The sequence below is a fragment of the Grus americana genome, chromosome 1 (assembly GCF_028858705.1).
Source record: "Grus americana isolate bGruAme1 chromosome 1, bGruAme1.mat, whole genome shotgun sequence".
NCBI lineage: Eukaryota > Metazoa > Chordata > Aves > Gruiformes > Gruidae > Grus > Grus americana.
The window spans coordinates 17,367,394-17,381,952 of NC_072852.1; the positions used below are offsets into that span (position 1 = coordinate 17,367,394).

The following is a 14,559-nucleotide window of genomic DNA, read 5'->3' on the forward strand; positions in this document are numbered from 1 at the left end:
CCTTTCAGAAGCAAAGGATTTTGCTAAGGATCAGTTGATAAGCTTGAATTAAGAGCACTTTGTGTAATCGTTCAATTTTTGTCTCAAAATGTTTTACATTGTGTTTTGAATCCTTTTGTTCCCGTGCAGCACTGCCTCTGCTTTCAGGTTTTGGCATGACTTTTTAGTGTTTTTCACGGTATAATGCTTAGAAATGTATGTTTCCCTGTTTAACTTTGCTGACCGAAGGAATCACACAGACACCGCCAACTTTCTGGATTCACTTACTGCATCAGCTTTATTATAAGACCAAGTGTTATTGAAAATGTAGCTCACCAAATAAAAGACCTTTCTTCCCTCTATGTACTCAGGGCTTTTTTTGTTCATACTGGCACATGCATATGAGTAGCCTGCTGCCCTGAACATTACCTTTTTCAGGTAAGAAAAAAGAAAGAAAATAAATCACTTTCTATCAATAGTCCAAAGAAAGATTAAAACCTCACCCAGAAATGTGACTGTTAATTTACAGAAAACCATAAAAGCCAGGCTGGGTGCCAAGCAGTGCAGCATTATTTGTGCTCCAGCATTCTTTCTGTCTTTATGTTCATCAGTGCATGACTTGTTAGACAACTCTCATTCCATACAGACAGATGAATAATTGTCTCAAGCAGACATGGCTTACAGCCCTCCTAACTTCTCAAATTGACTGGGTAGGCTGTAAGGAGCGGCTTTCTGCCGTATGAAATATATTCAGGAACTTAAATGTCTTTGCAAGCGGGTTAAAGGTTTGGGGTGTTTCATTGAGTCCTGGTAACAGCACAGGACATGATCACACCATGAGCCCCAAAGCATGAAAATGAGAAGCAGCAAAAGAGAACAATCTCACCATGTACGACCATTAGTATTTGTGGTACTGCTGTAGTGAACTGTTTTACTACTCTTATAGACCTTTGCTTGGTGCTTCATGATACTAGGAGAGGAATCTGGAAATGAGGAGCCATCATTTACAGCATAATTTTTGGTAAGAACCTGCAGGGATGTGGGCTTGGCTCCTTGCTCCTCAGTATTCATGTTGGAGAACTGAAAGAGTATAAACTTCCTGTTAGTGAAATGCAGTGAAAAATGAGTGGTGTGCTCAAGAAGGCATGGGAGAGGTCAAGTTACACAGAGTGCTGTGGATCAATTGGCAAGGTGAGTTCATTTGGGCAAAGTTATTTTAATATGCAAACTCGTATATTATGAAACAAAGACAACATGGGTCACACATGATGTGAGACCATATCTCAGAGGGCAGGTCACTGCAGAAGACCTCACCGTAGCAGTAGATAACTGGAGTTCCTGGTGCAGGGGAATATCGGAATATGGGACTGGAAGCGACACTATCAGCTGGAAAGCTTTGTCTAGTTTAGCATTCACAATTTTCCAAAAGGTAAAGTGGGGGAAGAAAGCCCAGAAAAAGGCAACAGAATAACCTGAATCTTAGAAATTGAACAATTTAAGTAGCTTAATTTTATTTAGTTTTCCAAAAGAAATACTATTGAACAGAGGCTTCCTAAGAAAACAATTTTTATAAGAGAGATCTCTCAAATTTACTAGGAAAAGGTCTTGACAGCAACCAGTTACTGGAAGTTGAAATTAGCCAAAATTCGACTGTGTTTAACTGGGATGAGACTATGACACCTTACACTAACAGAGGTAAGGGACCCTGCCATCACACCAAATCTCTAAGTCAAGGTCAGATACTTTCTAAAATGCATGTTATAGCTCAAATGGATATCAGAATCCAGGGTGACACTGTAGGCTTAAGCTATATAGTAAGTGAGGCTATGTGGTCAGGCACAATGGTGTCGTTACCAGAACGGTGATGATATCCATTGTACGTAGACATTTTTTCCCATTCCTGGTGCTTGGACAATGGAATCGATGTGGTTAATTTTTTTTTGGTGTGTGTTTTCATCTCAAGATTGTACTTCCCTCTCAAAATTTAGACTGAAACATGTACAGTAAAGGATTTCTAGAATATAAATTTTCTTCAGAGTGTTCAGATAATCCCTACACTAACATTTTGAATATTCTTCATCTGTTAAGGACACAGGTTTTATTGTATGTCATCTCCCATCTGTCTACTGACTGGTAAAGGCGACTGTGAAGCTTGGCAGTGCTGGAACCCTTGCCTGCTTGTCTCCTACCTGACTGCGTGGTAACCATGACTTTTGAGAAGGGTGCTACTAAGAATTAGCAGCAATACTACATATAATGCTACATAGTTAAGAGAGCAATGAGGTTGTAGGTACAGAACATACACACTTCATGTGTGGCATATATCTTATATTCAGTCCATTCACAGCTCGCGTTCCTTGACATGCACAATGCTGGAGGTGCCTGCACTGAGCTTTGGCAACAGATATGATGGGCTGAAGCCAACAATCACTGTGGCTGGAAGGCACAAAGCAAAGCGGCAGGTTTCCTACTGATTCTTGGATGTAGCAAGCTGTCCCATGCCTGGCAAGTGCTTTCTCCAGAATGGCCATGGTGGGTGTGCAACATGCATATTAGCACCTGCACAGCAACATGTAGTTGACAACCTACCAGTCAACACCAGGAGCCGTTTGGGCTTGTGAGGTACCTGCTGCAGGAGAAACTGGAGAGACTCCTACTGAACAGATAAAGCAAGACAGAAAACATACTGATGGAAAGTAAGGAAGAAATCAGTATTCAGGGTTCAGTTCCTGGGATAAGCCTTCAACAGGGCTGCTGTCATTTGTTCTCTGAAAATAAGATACAGTCCTATCTCCTTGCATTGCTATTAATCATGTAAAACACATAAGAATATATTAAAAGTCTGATGTTTTTCAAATGACCAAGTAAAAGTAAAAAAAAGAAGACAAACAGATGGGAGCAGGTAAAAGTCACAGTATGAACCCCCTGATTTAAAGCTTGACAGCTCTAGCAATAAGCACAGAGTAACTCTTACCGGGTTTTCAGTCTGGTTGATTCCAATAAGAAAGACGAGCTCAGAGAAGAAAAGGGCAGCCACCAGGTTTTTGTGGATACTGTGCAAGTTGGAACGTAGCGTGCGGATCAGGACCAGCAGTATGAAGGTGATCAGCAAAGCCACCAAAGAGATGGATATGGTTGTGTAAGTGACGATCTTCAGAGGAAGCACCTCCCCATTCTGTGGAAAGACAGACTGATAGGACCTCTGGGAGTTTTTCATTCCCTTTCCTCCAATCGAATCTATTACTTGGAAAGTCCATGTTTTCATTACTACTGAGTCAACGTACAGATTCGCTTTAGGACCAACAGGAGTGGATGATGCCACCTCTTAAGTTACTCAACATGTCAAGTGTGTTCAGGCAGTACCCAGAGGGAGCAGACAGTTAAGCAAGAATCCTGGTGAATCTGATGCCGGACTGCCCCTGTTGACGCTATCCTGAGATGCTGAAAAACCTATGGTCTTTATGTCATTGTTCCTGCTACTGTAATTCTAGATGGACCTAGTATCAAGTGATGCCACAACTACCATGTGTCTGCAACCCTTGTCTCACTCCCTTCTCTGCACTGCTCTCTGCAGAACAGTCTGGCACAGTTCTACACTGCCAGCTACGCCATGCACTGACCAGGTCAGAAGCTCCTTTCAGCAGTCCCAACGGTGGGCGCTGTCAGGCACGGGGCAACGTGCTCCTGACACACTGCAACATGGGATCGATCTGCTGATGAATTTCTGAGTCACATTCAAAGCTCAAGCTCAAGCTCTGAATCAAAGCTCTTGAAAACCAAAGCCCTTGAAAATCATCACCCACCTCTCGTTTTGAAATGTCCATCAGGACAGCAAAGCTGGTTATATGGTTGCACTGGCAAGCAATATGGCTCTGGTTTCTGGAAAACAGCTCACATCCTCTGGAGGACCAGGCACCTGTCCCGCCAATCCTGTGGGGGAAAAGAGGCATTTCTGAGAGCTGTCCTCTGATCTTCCCTCGTCTCCTGCTGCTATTGCTCTCCAGGGCAGCTCTTGCTCTGCAACCAGAGAGGACTGTAAATACCAAGACAGCAATATTTATAGCTGTCACCTGCCTGAAAGAGTATCATCAAATTCAAAAAGCCTTCAGCTGAAGTAGTTTCTGATAGGACATCTGGCTTTGCTGGCCAAATTTTGTGGTTTTATCACAATCTGTTTTGAGTTTAAAAATAAAAAAATAAAAAAATTTGCTTTTGGGTCAGTGACCACACAAGCAATATGGGGAAGTGATTGCACAGAGCAAACTGGCCGTAACAAAGGTGAAAAATGCCAAACCCACAGAGAGATACATGTTTTTGAGTCATCTCTATTTCCCTAGATCTAGACACTGCTTGTAGAGCTCTTATATGAAATATGCTTCAGCAGTAACATGATTTCATTACAGTGTTCCTCTAAAATGTACACAAGAAAAGGTTAAAACCAGTAAATAATATTTCATATCAGTAGATGTCTTGTATTAACTTTGGGGAGGAACTTCTCCCTTAAAAATTCTTCCCTGTGCAGCCTTAACTCCAGAAATTTTTAACTTCAGAAATTATTTTGTATCAATATTAATTATTCTTTTCTGAAGTTAGAGAGTAATAAAAATAATCTTGTAGTTACTGAAAGAGTTTTTAATTAGATATGACAGGACATCTTTTTCATTCTGCAATAAAATATTTGTTAAACAGTTTTAATATCACTTTCTCTTGAAAATTACTCACTTTTTAAAAACTCTTTCATTACATGCAGATTAAGAGCTGCTTTTTAACTGTGGCTGTAGGAAGACGTAACACAGACAACAATGCCATTGAAGTTGCCAGCAAATAGCTAATAGATGAATCACTTTAGAGCTAATGCGTTATTCAAGCCCATACAATGTTTAAAAATTTATGAAAAAGGACTTGCCATTCCCTCACAGTTGGCAGAATCACCTGTACATAGCAGTAATTACGCTACTTTACATGCAGGGCAATAGCGTCGTTTATTATTATTATTTATTTATATATATAGTTGAAGACTGCATTATATATGTAATAGTTACAATATTGTGAAATCGTAACACACAGAGCGTGTAGTTACCTCTCAACACATTCTCTTTTGTTTCATCCACACTCTTGAAATATCTCCAACAGGGCTGTGCTGTTTCCACATTGCCATAAACCCAACAAAACACTTCGGAGCATATACACTCCTTAACACTTTTCACATTTTCAAGAAAAATGTCTGTATCTTTACTGAATACAAAAGACCTAAATGAGCCATTTTCAGAATATTTCATCTTTTCCCCCGACACTTCCCTCCTAGAGAGTCAAATACTCCCTGCTTATGTTCTGCTTATGTATTAAGGAATGCTTTCTAACAACTAGAAGAGGTCTAAGGTCCCAAAGAAGGCATTTCCTCTCCCTCCAATTTTTCACTAAAACGAATGAAAGCAAATCCACAATAGTTGATGGAAGGAAATGTAAGTTGCTTCTTATCAGTGTAACTGTCTTTGAGTTGACTTTTGATTCAAAAATTTGAGATTCAAAACTTTATAACCTCAACTCATATAATTTCACCTGCAAAACCTCAGTCCTCCTTTTTACCAAGATGAAGACTTGGTTTTGTAATTTTTTGCACTAGCCCTGCCTGAAGCATGAAGGATGGGTGCCTGCTTGCCATGTACTCTGTCCATGGTCACTGGAGTGTAACAGAAGATGCAGCCCATGTATCTTGGGCAATGAGAATCCTGACTTAGGGACCTCAGACAAGCCACGAGTTCAGGCACTGGAGTCGGACTATGCCTGTCCAGATATATATCTGTGAGCCAAAAGCATGAGCAAATAAAGGAAATTGTGAGATTTATTATTGCTGGGTGAAAATGAACCCTGCAGAAAGACATGATGGCACTGTGTTTGTTAGAAACCACATGCTAATTCTTTATTTGAGGAGCTATGATGATTATTTTCATTTTTCTCAGGTTGGTGGGAAGTTACTACATGGCTCTATTCCACCAGAAATCAGTTGCCAGTTGAATAAACTGAGAAAAAAGGGTTTTCCTCCAGAATTATTTTCCTGGGCCAAACTTCTCTGCTACTGAGACAGTTGCCAGGCTCAGCCCTAAAGCAAGCAGAATACATACGTGATGGAGTGATTCCAGAAGACACAGACAGGCTTCGTTCTCTCCTCCGTTTCCAGCATGGAGTACTCCACTATGATGGGCTTTTCCACTAGATTAGGAGGAAGCTCCCCGTCACTGTGAAGGGCTGTGCTCACTACAGGTGTGTTAATAATAGGGCGATTTGGCAATCTGCAGAAGGAGAAAAATTGCACAGTGATGTAAACCTTAAAATGCAAAGCACTGATTTGGTAGGTTCTGCAAATAAAAGATTTTCAGTCGCTTCCATTCAGAAAGCGAAGCAGATGCACCATCAGCCTTCCACACAGCCATGTTTCCAAAAGTTGCTGGCACTACTGACGTGGTTATTCTCCCACAGTGTACCAGAGGAGGACAAGAGACAGTTCTGCGGTGACAACTGCAGCACAACTGACATTTGGTCACTATAAAAGGAGCTCTGCCTCCCCCGCACACTCAGAGCAAGCAGAAGAAGGGGTCTGCACAATTCACAAACAGGTTTGAAGTTTACCTCAAGCTCCTTCGATCAGGATCATAGTTTTCAGGCAGGAGGTGTCCCAGGGATCGGTATATAATGACCATGGCAACAGTATGACGTGTTGAGTCATCTGGGTGTCGCTTCTTTCTCTTTGCAAAAGCACTCTCAGGGCTTAGTGTACCACTGTTCACCTTAGAGGGTAATTTTTGATTTGAAGGCTTCATTGTAGGCACTGCTACGGAATTAACACAAAATATTAAATTATTTGCATACAGCTTTGGAGCTACCATTTAAACTGGTAATTTTGCTTTGCAAAGATACAGAGATGTTACTGTTGTTATAACTCTAGGCTTACAGCACTGAGCATGCTCCTAATGTTATATTTGATATTCTTAACAAAAATTTTCACACATTTCTTAGTTATATAGCTGATAATCAAATAACCTTTGAACCATGAATAACCATTTAATCTAGCTAGAAAATAAGGCATTTCTAAGCTAGAAGATCAATAAGTATATAAATACTCTGTGCATGATTTAAGGAGAACATTAAAACAATACACATGCTATTAAATTGCATGTACCTTTATATATGGCAAAACTAGTGTTATGAATACACCAACTGGTGACATGGGATTTCTCCCTGCTAATTCTGGCATATTAAATGCCCTGCTAATTCTGGCATATAAAGCTTTCAGTTTTGGCAGTATCTCTTAAAATTCACATTCCATTTTTTTCTTACAGAAAAAGACACAAGTCATACAAGCAGATGCCCTGTTTATGAGGAAAAAGTCATAAAGTTGTATTAGCTTATTAATTATTATGTGTTATTTTCACAAGTGTTACTATTTCCCCATTCAGAGGACATTCAGCCATGGTACGTGTATAATTACTGCACTTTGAGTTACCCTCTCTTCCCTTGCCCAAGGTAACTTCTGGTTCCTCTCAGCAATCCTGGGATACTTCAGATACACCGGGAAGCAGATACTTCCCCACGTATTCTCCCTCATCATCCATCTCCCTGCGCAGCTCAAGACTTTTTCTTTGCTGTCTAGTTCTGATAACATGGCTCTGCTTTCAGATTTGGATTCTCCATCTCTCACACCAGCTCCCTCCATCTCTGCAGGGACCAGGGGAAGGTGGCTGTGGGGCTGCAGGCTCCGGGCGGCCATCCTGTCCCATCCTGGTGGGAACGGAGGCAGAGCATTTCTCCCGCATTGACAGGGGCCACAAGTGAGACCTGACAGACAGGTACAGCCAGTTATGCAGCCCCCCATGCTCTCATCGCTGCCGGCAGGCAAAATGCCTCAGAAGTATGCACAGCTGCTCCATCCCTAAATAATATTTGCTTGTGTAGACGGTTGCCCCGCTCTCACCCTAGTACCACTCTGCTTCATGAGGATTAATCACACTCCTTGGGAGCTAGTCAAAATTGCCCTCCGAATGGCAGCAGAAGGGTTTTACCTTTCCTGTCTGAAGGTCTGAACAAAGTATCAGGGAAGACAACAGATGACTCCAGATCTTTTGGATATTCTTCTTTAATCTCATGAAATCGTGGTATTCTAGCTCCCGTGAAATTCGATTTGTCAAAGAGGTCAACAGCAATAACTGGGGGAAAAAAAGTTTCTCATAAAATTAACTTCAATGCTTTCAAATATGATATTGTGACAAAATGAAACATGACTGAAAGCTAAAATATCTGTACAATGCAGAGAAGACATTTAAACCCCAAAATACAAAGTCAAATGTAATTTCTCTCAACTAATAGCTTAAATGACAACTAAAAGCTCACATGTCAGCATTATGTTACATTTATCAAATTATAAATTTATTTTGCAGTGGAAAGGAATTCACAAGACAGTATCTCATGTTAGGAAAACACTACTGCAAATACTGGAAATACAGACAAATGGCATGTTCCAATTTCAGACTTGCTTCTTGTAGGGAAGGCTAAATCCGCTGCTTCAGAAATATACTACTTCTACATCTGTTCAATTGCAAAGTCAGCTAAGCAGAGAAAATAACCTGGATTTTACCTGGGACTACTCCTTAGTCCTCCAGTTCTCCTTCCTCTACACTAGCAGCTCGTCTTGGGCTCACCTCATCAGCTCTGCCTGTTGTCTAACTGCCAAAATATTTAAAAGCAGCTGAGTTGGCTTGAACTTTCCCATTTAAGAGAAGTCATTGAGTGCCAATTTAGATGTTCGAATAAAAGTGAGAAGCTGGAAGTCCTGGGGGTAACCCTACACTGAAAGCTGTGATTCACTGCAAGTTTCTATATGAAGAAATATCCAAGTTAAGATCTGCAAATTCCCATTCCTTTCCTAGTCTCTAAATAATTCCCAGATGAGCATTAGGAAACTCCATTAACACCATGTTCACCTGGAAAAACTGTTCAAAAGAAAACAGACCCCTTTCAGGCCAAAGTTGCCTCATCCCTCCCAAACTCATGCCGTTTTACTCAGGAAGAACTGGTTAAAAAAAAAATCAAGATTTACAATGTGCAAGAAATGCTGGTTTTTGTTTTCATCTCAGTTCAGCTTGGTTAAACTACTAAGCATACTTTTTCTGAGTGTGAAGATCAAAATATTTTGATTCTGATACTCCTGAATCAAAAGGAAATATTTCAGTTTTGGCTTATTAAACAGAAATCAAAGTATTTCAGTTGGCTTAGTTCAACAATAATCCTTCCCCCCTGGAGTTGATGCAGGACTTTATAAACTTTGTAGCTTGACTGTCTTGTGCCTTTGCTTTTTATGCCCCTGTGACTGGACATGAAGCATTCTCAGGACAAGGTTTGCAGGCAAAGGTAAATTCACTTATACCAATGGATGTAGTTGGGAAAATAAGACAAGCTTTTGGGCATATAAGCCCTTCTTCAGGTCTGAAATAAAAGCAGCAGTTTGAAAAGTTCAGGCTGATGGTAATTTAGACCACCTCTGAAAGAAAAAACAGATAGCAATGCTGCTTGTGGGGGACCTCTGAAGGTCACCCAACTCAGGACTATCACCCAGTCACCTCAGACAGTTGGTACCTGGGGAGAAAATGAAATACAGAGGGCAGGGGAGAAAATGGGAAAGAGGCCGACCAGGCTGTGGTTGCTGTGCTTCAGCTGCACATGCACTGCAGGGACATCTGTGAAGTACAACACAGTTGTGCAAGTGCAGGAGCTGCTACTTGCTTGTCAGAGGAGGTGTTTGCTGCGATAGGTGGGGAAGGTGTCGTGGTACGTCTGATGTTTCCTTCTCAGTTTAGACCCGTTCTGGATATTTTGGACCTCAAGGATGTTGCTCTGATGATGGGTTTTGGAAGGCTGGGAGGGTGTTTGAAGGCTTGGGTGGGCAATTCTGAGAAAATACTTTTCAGCATGGGAATTTCTATAGAAGATGATTTTCTGGATAGGTTCCAGGCTAGGAAGGCATGGCATCCCCTGACATCCAGAGGGACCCTGACAGGCTGGAGAGGTGGGCCTGTGCGAACTGCACGAAATTCAACAAGGCCAAGTGCAAGGTCCTGCACATGGGCCGGGGCAAGCCCAAGCACGACTACAGGCTGAGTGGAGAATGGATTGAGAGCAGCCCTGAGAAGAAGGACTTGGGGGTGTTGGTGGATAAGAAGATCAACATGACCCAGAAATGTGCGCCTGTAGCCCAGAAAGCCAACTGTGTCCTGGGCTGCAGCAAAACCAGCGTGACCAGCAGGTCAAGGAGGTGATCCTGCCCCTCTGCACTTGCGAGACCCCACCTGGAGTACTGTGTCCAGCTCTGGGGGCCCCAGTACAAGAAGGACATGGAGCTGTTGGAGCAAGCCCAGAGGAGGGCCATGAAGATGCTCAGAGGGCTGGAGCACCTCTCCTGTGAAGACAGGCTGAGACAGTTGGGGTTGCTCAGCCTGGAGAAGAGAAGGTTCCAGGGAGACCTTAGAGCAGCCTTCCAGTACCTAAAGAGACCTGCAGGAAATCTGGAGAGGGACTGTTTACAAGGGCATGGAGTGATAGGACAAGGGGGAATGGCCTTAAGCTGAAGGAGGGGAGATTTAGATTAGGTATTAGGAAGAAATTCTTCCCTGTGAGTGTGGTGAGGCACTGGAACAGGTTTCCCAGAGAAGCTGTGGATGCCCCATCCCTGGAAGTGTTCAAGGCCAGGCTGGATGGGGCTTTAGGCAACCTGGTCTAGTGGAGGGTGTCCCTGCCCGTAGCAGGGGGGTTGGAACTAGATGATTTTTAAGGTCCCTTCACCCTCCTGCCATTGTATGATTCTATGAAAATCAGAGGTATACAATCAATAGTAGGCTGTTCGGGGTTTTTTTGTACTGTAGTAATTCCTCAGGTGGTGGTGGCATGATTCTTTCAAAAACCTGAAGTACTATGTTTAGCTGTACTAGGTGGTCTCAGAAAGCATTACCTTTGCTTACAAACTTTGTCCTTCCTACCATCTGTACACTACTGTGGCTGCAACAAAATGCCACACAGAGCAGTGGCACGGCCCAGAGGGAAAACAGATCAGACATCTCTCAGGAGGCCCCCATGGCAACTGAGAGATATGGATCTAGGCTCAATTGACTTGAAATGAGTGCATTGATTAGATTAGAAAATCCAAGTATGTTGTTTCTCAGTGAGTACTATTAAAACAAATAGCTAGCATCTCTATCCACCACATTTTTAAATTTCTAATACAAAATGGCAGATTTCAACACAGATACTCACTCATGTTAGTGGCAACAATGACAAAAGGTCTCATGTAGGTTTTCTTCATGTTCTGGGCCACATTGTTGAAATATTCCTCATAGTGCCTGAGCAGGTGAGCGGTGCCACCCTCCGTTCGCTGAATTTGCTCCCAGTGCTCCTTATTGCTGGGATCTAGTAGAGCACTACCAACTTTGATAATATTCTGAGAAAGAAAGTACAAGCCTAAATTATGAAGCAAATGAAGCACTGGGTTTCAAGTGTGGAATATTGAAAATGATTGGCATTACTGCCTCAGGTGAGTGTATAATGAAATATTTTAATGTAGGCATGTTCTACGGCAGCCAATGAAAATATGCACGCCAGTTACCCTGAGGTTTTTCAGTTACATAAAGCAAATCCCTCCAAACTTTTTATGAGCAAAGTAAGCCAAAATTGGAGGCTGTAAGAGAACTGCCTACTTTCTTTCCCCTTTATGACAGGAAACCTAGCAAGAAAATGCAGAAGGAAAACCTAAACATGTTTTCTTTGTCTCGGAGAGATGAGAGACAAGAAAAGCAGCAGAGTGAAGAACTCCCCAAAGAAATCAAAATAATGTGCTATGTTAAAAATCAAAAGAAAGCCATAGATAGCAATATTGCTTTCTCTTTCATTTTGATTTTTTTTTTTTTTTTTACTTTGTTGATTCCTGGATAACTAGGACAACTTGCATGGTGAAGAACGACAAGAGTGAATATTAACTTGCATATACAAACTGGAAAATACATAAGAAAACTTAGATCATTTTATTCTCCCCCACTTTTATGTTGCTTACAAATGGTGTTACAAAGGAAGTTCTAGCTGAGGACCTGCCCCTTCTGCCTTGTTGTACAAGAATATGCAAAGGGACACTCAGGCTGAATGGAAGAAGACCCCAAAAGAGAGTGTTAAATGGCTTAAATGGGAAAGGTGCTAATAAGTTTTTAATCTTGGTGTACATATGAACTACATTGTTGTGTCAAAACCCAATTCCTAACTAAGGTACAATTTGCATAAATGATGGTAGGAATTAATCACCTTAAGCTCTGAAATAGCCAAGGCAAATATTTAGGTTTCATTTAGAAGCAGACAGGGAAGATGCTATGTTCTCTAAGTATTGTCTGAGGTTGCAGGTGTGTATCTGAGATAAAAGAGGCTGCCAGTATGTCTACCTTTATCTAGGGTGAGAAGCACTACCTGCTTCCCTAGGAACGCAGGAGACACATGCTGTACTTGGTACCAGGCCTCTTCGGTGTTTGTGAACATTATTTATGCTTTTTATTATCTATTTTTTAGGCTTTTACCTGAGACTATGAAAAAAAAAAATTCCTTCTCCCCTTGTGCTCCCTCAGGCTAGGATGCCACCTCCTTTTTCTCATGAGCTTTACTGATTAGTTTTCAAATTCCTGACCTATCCTAAAAATATTTAGGGAGTTCTTGAAAACATCATCTGCAGGGGTTTCAGTGCCAAGTGCAGAGAATAATAAATTAAAGCAGAGGTTTCCAAACCTTTTTTTTTTTTTTGGCTTCTTATTCTTGTTGTTATTTAACAAAACATGCTGAAAACCAAGCTCCTTCTCAAGATTTGAATGGGGCAATTCATACACTCCACAGCCTGCAGGTACAAGTTTGTCAGCACAGTGTCTCCTTAGGAAAGGAAAAACTGAATCTCTTAAAATCTGATGCATTTAAAATGTTAAACATTTCAGAAGTTCTCCGGTCTCTGTTGACTGTACAGCCCAAGACACCAAGGAATTTTCTCAGCCACACTTCTTCCAGCTCCCACCTCCCTGGTGCAGTTTGGCCTTGTACAGGGCCTCCAAGTTCACCCCAAAGTCTGCCTGACCGGGCTGTTCCTCCTGGAGTACTGTGAGCAGTGAGCTGGGTGTAGCACACCTAATGGAGCAAGACCACCTTTGGCCAGTCTTGGCCCATGGAGGGTTGTTCCAGCATCCCTACGCTGGTGACCAAGCTCTGAGCTCTGCTAGCACAGGTCCAGCAGGATATTTTAGCTTGGACTCTGTGATGTGCCATGGTTGGGATCTTGGAAATAGTATTAGTGAGTGTGGACAGCAGTACCCTGCAGCACACATGGCGATGAGGAGTGCTGTATGAGCCTGACATGGGTCACCCAACCTTCACATTTTCAGACCACAGAAAACTTCCAACTTGCGCCACATCTCTCATTTTTCCGCCACAACTATGTGTTTCCCCCAAACAGGGAGGGTGCTACAGCTTGTTCTCTAGACCTGGTCAGGTCTTTGGTAATAACTGGGTCTTTCATGAATGCTTTGACTAGCAGAAGCCCTCTGGCATGCGTTTTTGTGTTTGCCTGCATCACTTGAAATATCAATACTGTATGGAGTGTCTTTCAATGCCCCAACTCTTTAATAAACATGACTCAAGTGTTTCCAAACTGAATTATAAGAAACCTTCAGAGTCAGTAACTGGCTCAGAGTTAGTTCACTGCACATTTAAATGAAAATGATCACAATAGGCAGGTTTTCCAACAAAATTGAATATGGTACACAAAGCTATTTTATCCAGGAATAACACATCGACTTGATTATTTTTTCATTTGGGGAATTTTGCTTTTGGTTGTTACTATGATGGTATTTATTATGTGTGCATACACAGATGTATAACTAACTTCCCATTCTAAATGGAGAAGACTGACTCAGTTGTGAAACATTAAGCAATTACATGATATTCACTCCACTATGGTCAAAGACAAATGTAATTATCCATTAACATAAAACTTTTACGGGGAACTGTAAAGGCTCAGCACAGTATATAGCATCTCTCTTACTTCATTGAATTCCACATCCCTCGTGGCTGCCAAGTCAAACCCTTGCTGCTGGCTCTCATACTGGAGGACCCGAATCATCATCTGGTAAGCTGTCCTCACGTCGTTGCCATACAAGCTGTGTGTGTACTTGGTGGCATTCTGCAGCACTCTCACGATCCGTATGGTTTTGTCTCCATCCAACTTGGTCTCATTGTGGTGTAACTTCTCATTCTGAAACAGAGACAAGAGGGAAGAAAAACAACCCAACGATGTATTTTTTTTCCTTTATTCTAGTTACAAAGACAATCATCATTTAGGTATTTTTGGCACAAAGTAGTTGTTTGATCACAATGGTGTTTGTCTTGAGAAAGGGGGTACAGGACAGTTCAATGGAAAATGTAACTGAGAGCCAGAAAAGCACAAGGGCCCTGATGGGAAACAAGGGGGCTCAAGGACTCAGTCAAAAGATGGAGTGCAGGGAATCAAACTGGAGTCTG

At 41.9% G+C, this 14,559-nt stretch overlaps 1 protein-coding gene across 8 annotated transcripts in view; it reads right to left on the reverse strand.

The window, feature by feature from the left end:
- The window catches only part of CELSR1 (cadherin EGF LAG seven-pass G-type receptor 1), a 179,629-nt gene that overhangs the window by 19,052 nt on the left and 146,018 nt on the right, over positions 1 to 14,559 (reverse strand). For 6 of the 8 annotated variants that reach the window (XM_054847552.1, XM_054847525.1, XM_054847534.1 and 3 more), the window contains exons 18-24: positions 14,084 to 14,293; positions 11,278 to 11,461; positions 8,037 to 8,180; positions 6,607 to 6,808; positions 6,102 to 6,269; positions 3,783 to 3,909; positions 2,954 to 3,154 (exon numbers count right to left, since the gene is read on the reverse strand). In XM_054847552.1, the coding sequence (XP_054703527.1) occupies positions 2,954 to 3,154; positions 3,783 to 3,909; positions 6,102 to 6,269; positions 6,607 to 6,808; positions 8,037 to 8,180; positions 11,278 to 11,461; positions 14,084 to 14,293 (1,236 nt within the window). The remainder of the gene's footprint in view (positions 1 to 2,953; positions 3,155 to 3,782; positions 3,910 to 6,101; positions 6,270 to 6,606; positions 6,809 to 8,036; positions 8,181 to 11,277; positions 11,462 to 14,083; positions 14,294 to 14,559) is intronic. The other 2 variants (XM_054847505.1, XM_054847543.1) reach the window with 1 other exon arrangement.